The sequence below is a fragment of the Homalodisca vitripennis genome, chromosome 4, assembly GCF_021130785.1.
Source record: "Homalodisca vitripennis isolate AUS2020 chromosome 4, UT_GWSS_2.1, whole genome shotgun sequence".
Lineage (NCBI taxonomy): Eukaryota > Metazoa > Arthropoda > Insecta > Hemiptera > Cicadellidae > Homalodisca > Homalodisca vitripennis.
The window spans coordinates 117933564-117946228 of NC_060210.1; the positions used below are offsets into that span (position 1 = coordinate 117933564).

Consider the following 12665-nt stretch of genomic DNA (forward strand, 5'->3'; position numbering starts at 1 on the left):
TAGTAACACAACGATTTTTTATCATTATATGTTACGACATAAATCTGATTTTTAAGAACTAATATATTTTTTTTTTCTTCAGTTTGGATGAAGCTAACATCCAAGAGAGAGAATTTCTTCAAATGTAAGCTAATTAGGTTATATACATGATATTACCATAGCAATCTCTGTTTATCTTCAGAAGAATCAACCTTGTGTGGAAGTCAAGAGACTTTGGCTAACAAGAGTACAACACAATTAACTAACAAAGCCTAAAAAAATACAGAATTCTAATTCAATACAATTCAGGGAACTAAATGACACTGAGACTCATAAAAATAGCAGTAAACTGCCAGAGGTGCCTATCCACCTCTCTCCATCAATTCAAGCCTTTATCCTTCAGTTACTTTCAGGAGGCTGTCAAACCGGTAAAGCGGACTGTCATTTGGCTGTGTAGTGTTACTTATTTTGTAATACTTATATTTTGAAGGACTCAAAATTTCCGGAAAAATCCTGTTTCATCTATAATGCAATGAAGAAAAGGGACGATCTCAAAGAAGGTTAAGTTCAGTATCACTTTTTCTACTATGGTAGCTTTTATCATTTACTTCATCGGTAAATCTTTATTATATTTACATTTTCCTTTGGACCTTCACTTTAATTGGCGTTGATGGATATCTTCATAGTTTTGACGTACCCCTTAATATTGTAAACTTTATGTTTGGTGCGTTTATTGTAATCAGCTGGAAAGTTTACTTTGTTTAAATTTAACTTTATGAAATATGAACAATAGCAGATACCAGTTTTCTAAAAGTAATGTGTCTATGGTTCTAACTCACACCAACATCAAACCTAATTCTATCCGTTTAAATCATCTGTCGTCAATAACAAACCCTATAAGTGGATAAATGTTAACATTTTAAAATTTGCAATATTGTAAGAGTCAAGATCTTTAATCCAAAGACAGTCAAACATTTCTTGGGTACAATAGATTTTACAATTTAAAAATATTTGGATTTCGTGTAAGATTTTTTCCATACAAGCTGAAGTTTCAAGTTATGGAATGGATTCAGAGATACAAATATCTAAGTATTGAGCAAAGAACAGACTAAAGATGCATTAACGAAAAATGTATTTTTAATTAAGTTTTACATTCATTTTATGACGGCTAAACTAATCCAACAAGTAGTTCTCAAAACTGGTATTCTCATAACACAACCATAGAAGTACATTTCTCATTGTTGATTGATATTAGTTCTGCAAACCAGGGAATATGGGTCATGACCGGAAAATCGTTTTGTGTTGGGAAGTATAGTTGTATCTCTCGCATTGATCTACAGCAAGTCCCATGTGTATGATGAGCAACCCGCAAAATGTATATACCAACATACACAGACAGACTACAGCAAAATGCACTTTCACTCGGCTGAAAGATATGCGCCCAAGGAATAAAGTGACATCTCGTTTTAGCGAGGTAAATGTCGTGGAGTTTCACGCGGTATAGGAGTTTTGTTTGTAACACGTGTATTTATAGAGTTGAAAACGCTGAGACTGAGCGCTTTAACATTTCTTAACAGAACCGAAAAAGATTTTTAGCAGACTTTGGCCCACATACTGTTTATCAGAAAGTCAAATTTGACTTTTGAATTTGGAGGATATTGTGCTTTATATCCCTTATCGAGAGTGGATATTCTCTAAAAACTTATAGTTACATATTTATACAGTGTGAATTAGATATGAAACAAAAAGTTCAAAATCAGGAGGTAACAGGTTCAAATCTCAAGATTTTCAAGTGAAAATCTATAACGTATGGCACATTGATTGAAGGATCTATTATATAGAAATATTGTAAAGAAGTATGGTTTAAAACGTATTTTAAAATTTATAAACTGTGAACAAAAAATAACAAATTTGGGGAGTACAAATTAAAAACAGTAAAACCAGCAAACTTTTAAAATGAAATAAATACTTTTTAAAATGATACGTTAAATCAATATATTTACTAAAATTTGCCAATCGCGAAACAAATTGATATTTTGAAAAAGTAACAATTGGCATAGTTCAATAAAGTTTTATGGGAAGACTAAGTGTTTTGTACCCCATTTTAAACATATTTAAAAAATAATTTTTACATTCAACCCGTATGCCGATATCTACCAGTTTTTGATTGAAAATAAAATAATGTTTTCAATGGTTAAAATTAAAACCAATCCAAATGCTGCAGATTACAATTATTACATTTTGTACTAACTTAACTGGATGCAAAATGGCATGCGGGCGAATCATTTCCTTGCAAAATTCCTTTACGACGAAACATTTTGGTGCCAGTTTTTCAATCAATATTTAAACATTTCAAAATAGCGGAATAAACATAAAATATTTCATGGTGTAAGAATTGTCCCCTGCTTCTAATTTTTACAGTACTGTTGTATTTACAAGGGTTATTCTTTATTTTACTTCAAAACATAAGAACTATTGTTACCTTTAATTTTGACCTTTTGATCCCAAAATCGATAGCTCTTCCTTGAAACTCTAGGAACCTATATATTATATTTAAATTCTGTAGGACTTTTCTATCACGAGTTATCGCGTTAACTTACAACGAGACAGAAGGGTAGACAATGGAGCGATTTTAACAGGACCTATGGTTTCCATTATAAAATGGAAGGTTAGATTAGGTTGGGTTAGGTTTAGGTTAGGTTACGTTAGGTTTAGGTTAGGTTAGATTAGGTTTAGGTTAGGTTAGATTAGGTTGGGTTACGTTAGGTTAGGCTAGTTTAGGTTAGGTTAGGTTATGTTAGGTCAGGTCAGGTTAGGTTAGGGTTAGTTTAGGTTAATTGGTTCAATCACTATAATTATTTATTCTTATAGTAGTGCTTATTGTCAACGAAAAAAAGAAAATAAATCAGTATCGAGGCCTGGATATTGCCAGTAATCCTACCCAATTCCCTGACTAATGATTGTAATCGTGGATGGAACAGGTGTACACAGTTGACATGACAACCGGTCGGTGGCGTTTGTTCGAGTCGCTATGACAGTCAAATATGATGAAATATTAAATGAACTCATGTACCGGGAACGAATCAATACGACCTGTATTGTTACTCCGTTGTTGACACGTTTAAATGGCAGTGGCGACGTGTAGGAGGCAGTGTTGTTCAGGAGCACAAGGACAATGTGAAGCAGGGCGGGGAGGGTGAACAAAGGGTGGGATCGGTGAGATACGATTATGAATCAATTAAGTAACACACCTGGCCTGACGACAACAGGTTATTTCGGTTCTCACTAATTTATTTCGGAACCTCAAACATCTGCGAAACGTATAGGAATTATTTTTCTTTAATATAAATTATTTTAAATATAGACTGACGTGTATAATTACATGTGGACTTATTCTCATGCTTGGTGGAGGATGAGCACCTATTCCAAGTAAAACAATGTCATTGTTCGTCCCTTGGGCAAATATTTATATATTTGTAACCGGATATACATTTAGAGTATCAAGTCTAACATAGTCTGAAACAAATCAAGAGAACTGATTGAATTTAACTTTAATAATAAATTTAAATATTTTGTGGAATGCTATGCATGTGTACCGCCAGTGATGTTACAAAACTAAGGTAATATATAAATTCAAAAAAGTCATACCTTTAATAACAAACCGCAAGTGAGATATCCAATACCTAATTTGTTTTTTTTTTATAGTTGAAATTCTAAGTTATTTTATGAACCAGTAATGTATTTCCACCAATTTCAAATTCCACGTGACCATACTCGGGTGGAAACAAAATTTAATTAATGTTAGCAATTTTGTAAATTTACTGAATCTTTCAGTTTTCAAAGTGAAAGTAATCTATCTATACGTGATGCTTAGTTGTACATATTCCAAGTATATCATAATAAAAATTACTTTTTCCATTCTTTCAAATATAAGTTACATGAAAACCTATTTAGAAACAAAATATTTACTTATATTAAAACATGGTAAATGTTGAAATTTTACTTCGGTATGAGAGCAAGGCTACAAAAATAAAAATTTCACCTTTTTCGGTATGGAGAAATACTTTGAGCCAGTCTCCCAGTAAATTGCATCAAATTTGTACTGTTCGAGTAATAATGTACTTTTTATAAAGATTTACTACTCTAACGATTTCATTAATTGTGATTAGTTTTCTTTTACACTTACAAGTTAATTGGGAGCTTTTTGCATATTGGTATGTTACTAGGAACTTCTTTATTTATCTAGCTACCTCTATTCACTTACCCTTGCCGCTTCCTCCGACCCCGTATACAATTTCTTGAAGAGCTCCAGCATCTCGGGTGTGTAACAGGGGGTGTAGTTCGTCCAGCCTTGGGGGGTGGTGTAGTCCCCGGACACTTTCCCTTCCCAGCGGCCGTCCACCGAACATCGCTTCGTCGCGAATTCTGCCAACAAAAAGTCTGAGTCAAGACCCAAAGTATAAAACCTCCACATAAACTAGTCACTAGACTACTATATAATTATGTCTGACGATGTATTATTTAGAAACAATAAATAACTTTTCAGCGTAGGCAGAGAAAGACCAACTTCACACGCCCTGTTGAAACAACGTGGCTCTTGCAAGGAACTAACAATCATTCAGACTGCAACCGCTCGCTCGTAAAACCTTAAGGTGTGGCTAGAGTACTGCCAAAATACCGCTGACATTATCGTTTGGCTCGTATGCCATTAGTATCGGGAAAGGTCAAGGAAGGTGTCAACTGACGTAAGAAGACCAGAACGTTGAAAAATTACTTTCCATCTTAATCATGTCCATAGAGTGATAATCTAGAACACTACAGATTCAACCCGACATGCAAACGCTGCGAATAAAGGGTTACTTTCCGGTACGAAACTAATAATCTTTCCCGGAAAGACAAATCTCAGATGCGACAAAGGGATAGTGGTTGGATCGACCGGAATCTTGGGAATGCGTAATTAACATCCTTAGGATAGGTGAAGAAAACCGAACTAAGAAACATGAAATCCAACCATGGTTGGTTATTATAGTTAGTTATAATTAATAAAATATAAAATGGGAGAACTTTTCATTCAAGGTCTCTTTTCCGCTAATGAAGCAGAATTATACCAGAAATTCGTGACAAGCTCCGAGAATTAGGCTGCACTAGAGTAAGAAGTGCTCCTCCTGTATCTCCCAACACTTTCTTCACAGCAAAGATAACTTACATAGACTTCCATCTCTTATTGTCAATTATGCATCCTGGGGTATTTCGCTATAATTTTTTCCACCCAACTCAGTGTGATCAGTGGATACAGTGCAATTGCTGAGTTGCAGGAAAAATAGTATTTTTAACTAACTAGATCGATCTGAACGTATTTTTCTTCATTTTAAGAGGCGCTGTACATGTTTAAATCGGATTATACGGTTCATACGACAGTGTTACATGAGGCACTGGAATATACTAACAATAACGAATGTCGTTTAAAATGCTTTACTGAACCTGTGTATTTTTTACTATATGCAAAAGAATGTTCTGTTCTTTTCCAGCTTAATTCGATCCCCAGTACTGTATCAATAATACAAGAATATGTGCTTTTCTTATGATCAATTAACCTATAAAAAACAAAAAGCCAGTCAGAAACAAAAAATGAGAATACACTTTTTATCAGAGAGAATACAAATTTATCAACAAAAAGGTATTTTAAAATGGTGCTAGATAGTTTTCACTGGCTGAGCTCTAGCGAACCTGCCAATCGTGAGGTTAGAGAATTGCTATTTCTCTCTATATGTCTTTCTATATTTCTGTATGTCCATCTGTCCGACCGCATATATCTCGAAAACGAACTGACCTATGAACTTGAAATTGTGCTTGAACCTACATTTTTATATGAGGGGCAATATAGGACACTATATTTCCTTTTTATTCGAACTATATCTGAACTTTTGAGAAATAATGTTTGAACGTGTGCTCCAATAAAACGTAAACCAGTTTCCTAATAATTACTAATCTGGAAGGTAATTACAAATTGCTATAACCGTATGGATTCAAAAAGTTTAGTTTACTTTTATGATTACGTTCATTTATTCATACAATAGCTTTTAATCGGCAATTGTGAAGCAAATTGTGTATTGTGTAATAGTGTCTGCTGCATGTACCCAATTTCGTGCAGTATACACAATATGCTGCATTATGTAGAATATTTATGTAACTCAACATCCAGTGTATTCCAAATACAAACCATTCAACAAATAATGAAGGCAATTATGAACAAGATTTTATCTAACTCCATTTTAGTGTGTTCCAAAAACTTCTTTCAAAATAGGAAATAATCTTTTTTATTCATCCGATTTAAAAAGGTGACATGATTGTTATGAAGTTAGAACGTTTGAAATAGGGCTAAATAGGGCTACTCAGTCAATTGGAATGAGAAGTAGATAAATAACCAGTTTTTAGTTTAGTAGTAAAAATTATAGACTATCTAAGTAAGTTGAATTAGCTTTTGGGTTAATCAACAAGAGTTGAATATTATTCACATCCTCATTAAATGTCACGTTATAATTACTGTATTTATTCTGTCAAGGGACGTTATGTAACAATTCTAAGAGTTTCATAATCGTAACTTAGGATCCATGACGTCACTAGTGGAATAATAATGGCCTGTATGTGACTAATGGCATATTAATCTTGGTTCATGTAGGACAAGAAACCTGAGGAAACGTATCATTGCACGTAGTCATTAAAGGACCTTTGTACTTGAACCAGAGAGACAGGATATTCAGGATAAAATAAGGTTGTGGATAGGGGCCGTTTCTTGTCAAGATCCAATGAGCAGGGATGGTGGACACTATATCTCAATCACGTGACCTCGGATGAAGGGGGGGGGGGCTAGCTCCGTTCCAGGCTCTTCAGTCAAAGCGGTAGGAGCAGCGATCACATAAGACCAATAGATGGAGCACTCCTATTCCTACAACATTACTGGTGTTGAAGCCAGTGGCGGCCATTTTGAGAGCATCTAGAAACGCCAAACGCCGTCCAGAGAAGCTTAAAAATTGCAGTGCGCGCGCATAAATAAATCGCCACCTAGCCCACTTAGGATTAAGCCAAAATGTTCAAATTTGGTGTACGTATATCTCATAAAACACCGATTCCAATGGCGCAACTCAAATTACCAGTTTTGATCTCTATATATTTTAATGAGCAAAAAACTTTAAAAGTTTTATACACATTTGATATCGTAACATGAAAAAGTCGGTCTGTGAGGAATATTTTTGTTTTTAGGACAGGTAAGTTTTGTAAGCGGGAAAGATTGAGATAAAGAGTTGAATTATTTTTTTCATTCGAAACTCTTTTTTTAAGACCAGTCGTTTTCCTGATATTATCGGCAGAATATAGGCGAAAACCCTGACCGCATCGCCCGACCTAAAACAGATCGCCTACACTCCAGGCCGCTCTCGGCTCTTAAATTAAAACTCAAAATATCGTTAATTTAAAATTCATTTAAATGTAATTAATTATTTTTAATATGTTAAACATTTTTAAACCCCATTTATAAGGCATTCGCTTATCATTTCATTTAAATAGAAACTGTCATTTAATGCAATATTAACTAAACTTGAGGCAATATAAGGTACAATAAAGTAAACCACTAGACATTTATTATGTTTATAAATAATGTATTTAATATAATGGAAATTACAATATGAAAATTAGAAACATAAATATCCAAAGCTTACAATAAAACGTACCTCTCTACTGTCCTAAAAATGTTACAGTTTTTAATAAATGACTGCGTATTCTGCTTTTGTGTAATGAGGCACTGACATTTTTGCAGTTGTGATGTAGTCGCACTTTGAAGTATTATTTACAAATAGCTTTTTTAACTAATATAAGGTGATTTACCCCAGGATATTGTTCAAAACAATGCCCTCCTGGGAACAGATTTACACCGATACACTTTCGTAACACTGAATTTACCATTCTGTCCTCTAGTTTTTTCACAGTTGTCACGTCGCCTTTATTAATACGCAACTTTACTTCTGTTTCACATAACAAACAAAGTTTCACAACAACTTCAGAAGGTTGTAAAAGTCCTCCTCGGTTTTTACAACTTATCAAACTGTTGCGGTATTGTGTTTCCTCATTAGCCTGTAACAGCTGTAGGCACCCGCTACAGGCTATTTTATTTCTTAACGTTCTTACTATAAAACCAGAAAGGTACTCCACAATATGCGTCGTTACATTTGAAGTGTTTCCTACAATATCATAGAAATAGTCGAGATCTTCATCTTCTTTCTCATGTTCTAAGACCTGCCAGAGCAGCGAACACAGTCTGAGCGCTCGCCACTAGGGTGAATCATCCCAAGGTCGCCGCCATTGTTGTAGCATCACGCGCCAGAGTCGACTTCAACGGGCAACTCCACTGCTCCATCTATTGGTCTTATGTGATCGCTGGGTAGGAGACACTATCCCGGTATGTTCAATCTAGGAAAGGCCTTTACACTAAGAGAGCTCCACCCACTCCAATGGCCATCCTCCACAGTAGACTAGACTATCGATCCATCTCTCCACCACAATGTCACAATATATCGTCACAATCGCAGTTAGTGGTGTGCTGTTCCATCCATAGGGATACTTGAGTTTTAAGTGACAAAATGGTTTTATCTGTCCCATTGCAGGTTTAATTTAAAGATATAAACTAATAAAAGACTAATCCTCTGAGGAAATGGGATGTGGTAGTTTAATATATTAGGTACGGTTATTGTAAGAATCTTTATAGATATAATAAGATTTCATTTATACGAGTAAAACGCCAACTAAACAAATTATTAGTGTTTAGTTGAACAATTGTTGAGTTAGTTTAATATCGCTCTTTGATAAGTCAGTAAGTAGATTTTGTGCAAGTAATTAGGGCGGTATGAAAGATTTCGGGCAACAATTCTTGTTCATTACTAATTAATTTTAAAAAAGCTCCATAATAATTACATTTTATTTGTGTGAGGTCTTTTGTTTTCAATGGAAAAACGAAATGCCCACATAACTGAAATCAAAGCGGTCACTTTAACCATTGTTTTCATTGAAAACGAAAAGGCTCACACAAACACAATTTAATTATTATTGGAGTTTATTTAATTATTAATAATTAAAATCCGATAAGAAATAAGCCTCTACAATGGATTCCTGTACATTTACTACAATTTAATGTAATACAATTTAATCCTACAATTTAATCGCCACGAAACTGCTCGATCTAAATCTAGTTTCCAAAACTTTATACAAGTTACTGTTAGTTCAGGATTTGGAATTCGTTTAAGAGAACTATCTATTCTTGTAAACTTCACAGACGTTTGTTAAACTTAATTTATTTTGAGGGATTCTTTCTGTAATCTAAACATTAAATTTATATTAGGTTCTTTTAATTAAATTAATTTAGTTTAAAATAATTTAATTTAATTTAACAACTATTTAATTAAAATAAATTCTTTTACGATAGTCAATTACTATATAATTGGTTACCTACTATATAAAATTTTATAAATTTATAGAAAAACTAATTCTTAACTTACCCGTTACCTTATCAGTATAAGGAATGTTGTCTGAGAGGGTATACCATGTATTTATTAACGCGATAGAGTGCACGGCGAAGAATATTGACGACTAAATTTAATATTTGAAATTTAGTTCCACATATTTATATTTTTGTATAAAATTTGATAAAAACTTTCATATTGCTCCTTTGTGGCAATTATAACTCCAAACTTGCACAGCTTAATGTTATATTTAATTAACAAATATTTTTATCAAGATATCATATATTTTAATTTGTTCTTATAAAGTAATATGGAATATAAGCTAGTTTAACCCGTAACAGCCCCAACAATAAAGAAATAATCACTCTACAAGAGAACTTATCTCTTTGTCCACACTGCTACACTAGTTATGGATTAAACTATTTATACACTAGTAAGTTTAAACAATTGGCATACTAGCTAGTTTAACTCGTAACAATCCCGAAAATAAAGTGAGAAATAAAGACTCTACCTTTTTTAATGCGGCTACACTAGGCTGTTACGAGTTAGTCATCAGAATAGTATAAAATTTTGTCAACTATTATCCAGCCATAATTTGTTATTTTAGAGGTTGTTAGATATCTTATTGTTCCTTAGAAGTTCCTATATAACACAGGATCCTAACTCACGTTCAAGATTGTAATCTCATATCAGCCATGACAGAGAAGGTTGTCTTTAATATGTTAACATAATTCAAATACCGATATTCCGCTTTAAATACCAACCTAACCACTAAAATAAAGTTTTCCGTTTCGGATAAGTCAATGTTGGAGTTGTATTAATCTGTCACCGTTGCAAGATTGGACATACATCCAGCTAACATGTAGCAGACGTTGCCATGGCAACCGTGTCAAGTTTAATTAACAGTTTCAAGCATGTGGTCCTGTGGTGTACAGTAACACGTCGTCGTTTATTGTTAATGAAATTACTATCATTTGTAATTCTGAATTGAGTGATTTAATATGAGATATGTATAAATTCGTTCGTTTCGACGATACCCTAAAATAAATATTTAGAATCGTACACGTGTTAATGCTTTCGCGTGAAATGCTAGTCTTACTTAGCAAATTTACGTAGAGTTTAAAAAGTTTGAGTCACGATCTTATTGAGTGAAGTGACTTCGCTTCCGACGGAAGAACTTCTATGTACCAGTTAGTATGCATTACACATTAATCCATAAATAACTGAAAACTTTAAGTTTAGCTTCCTCTGAGAACTAAAGCGTAATCTTAATATTGTTAGAAGTTCGCTTATTCTTCCAGCAACAAATTCCATTAAGTTAAGCGATCCCTTCTTAGCAACTTCTATAAACTGCTACCCCTTTTGCGCTTGCAGGAGCGACTGTCGTTCAAGTTAATTAATATTTCCTTATGCCAACGTTCAGCCTATGCCAAGTTCAGTTCCGTTGTGGCCCCGAAAAGAAAATAAGTAAATATGTAGACCTTAGAAGTCTCTGTTCTCAAGGTAATGTTCAGACTAAAACACACACACACACACACACACAGAGAGAGAGAGAGAGAGAGAGAGAGAGAGAGAGAGAGAGAGAGAGAGAGAGAGAGAGAGCCACACACACATCAACTGGTCAGCTTGGCTCAATTTACTCATTAACTAACTTTTCACATTGATAGGAAAATGGAAATGTTTACAGAATTTTTATTTGATTTTACAGTAAACACCACATGTAATTTGTAAGGGAACGGTTTTTACTAACGCTACGCAAATTTGTCGCATTGCCATTTAAAAAATGCTACAAGAAACGGTGAACCAGAGCCCCCCCCCTCACTAGTATGTTATCTTTGGCGGTAGGGATGACCGCAAACGGTCGAAGTTGATCGTAATTATGGGAAAAGAATCTGGGAATACCTCCAACTAAGTATTACAATACGGAGCAAGGAAAATCTTTTTCTTCTGACCGACTATCAAGAGAAGAATGACGTTCTCCTACTGCGTTTTTTTATTTGTCGAAGAGTCCCGTCCAATATTTCAATAAAATTAAAAACCCCATATTGTTGAGATAAAATTGATTACGTTCTTAAATTCAAAATTGACACCCTACAACTATAAATGTTTTAAAAATTACGTTGCTATATTTTCTCCCTTCCTCCCTCTTCTTGCTCCCTTCCTCCAATCCTACCTCAATCTATCACATTATTCCTCCATTCCTCCCTTCTTTTGCTATCTTTATCCCCCTCTCACTGAGAAATACCAGTTGAGGAGAAACTGTTTTAATGATGAGCTCAAAACCCATGGGCTAGGCGGTACAGAAGGAACATTGAAGGAAGGAGTGAAGGAAATTAACAATTAGCACACATATAACACATTTTAAAAGAGAAACTTAATAGCTGGTTATAAGGTTCCACTCGTTATACAATGTGCTATAAAATTAAGAAATGCGTTTGGAAGCAAAGGCTTCATAGAATGGCAGAGCTGTAGAGACAAACCCGGGTTACGTAGCTAAGCATTGCAATCGCACTCAGCCCAGTTGTTTTCATTACAGAGAAGAATACTACTACAAATATTGTAAGGGTAAAAGCAACAAAGGAGAGATAGACTGCAGATTGTTGGAACATTTATGTTTACTACTTGATTAAATCTGTAATCGTCTTTTAAGTTTACATATACCTTAACAAACTTAAGAGCTGGTTGTACTGGCTGCTATCTTGATTTTTGTAGAAACAATGTTAATTTTCATCCATTTTTGTGACCTTACTTTGTACTTTTTAACGACCGTTTATCTAGAACCTTACAAACCTTACTCAGTATCATAATCAATCAAAGAAAAATACAATTGCAAAGTTAATTTAAATTTCAACAATACTCCACTAACTACGAAAGAACTTCCTCGTTGTACTCCTAATCGCAGACTATCTAGAACCTTCCTCAGTATCCTAACCAGCCAGGAAATAATTATATTATTATTAATTACATTTAGAGTCGAGTAATACTCTTCAACATGGATGGAACCTGCAGCGTTGTAGTGCTAATCACACATTATCTAGAGTCTTCCTTAGTTTTTTAATCAGCCAAGGGATAACTAAACTACTACGTGAACAGAGCTGAGAAATTTCACTAAAAGGAGTAGAGACCTGTTATATTGCAGTAATAATAAACGGAGAATCTAGAGCTTTGGCTTAGTTA

The 12665-nt window shown here is 34.2% G+C and overlaps 1 protein-coding gene across 2 annotated transcripts in view; it reads right to left on the reverse strand.

Moving 5' to 3' along the window:
- Positions 1–12665, reverse strand: part of LOC124359998 (PDF receptor) — a 264911-nt gene that overhangs the window by 184728 nt on the left and 67518 nt on the right. For both annotated transcript variants that reach the window (XM_046813220.1, XM_046813221.1), the window contains exon 3: positions 4244–4404. In XM_046813220.1, the coding sequence (XP_046669176.1) occupies positions 4244–4404 (161 nt within the window). The remainder of the gene's footprint in view (positions 1–4243; positions 4405–12665) is intronic.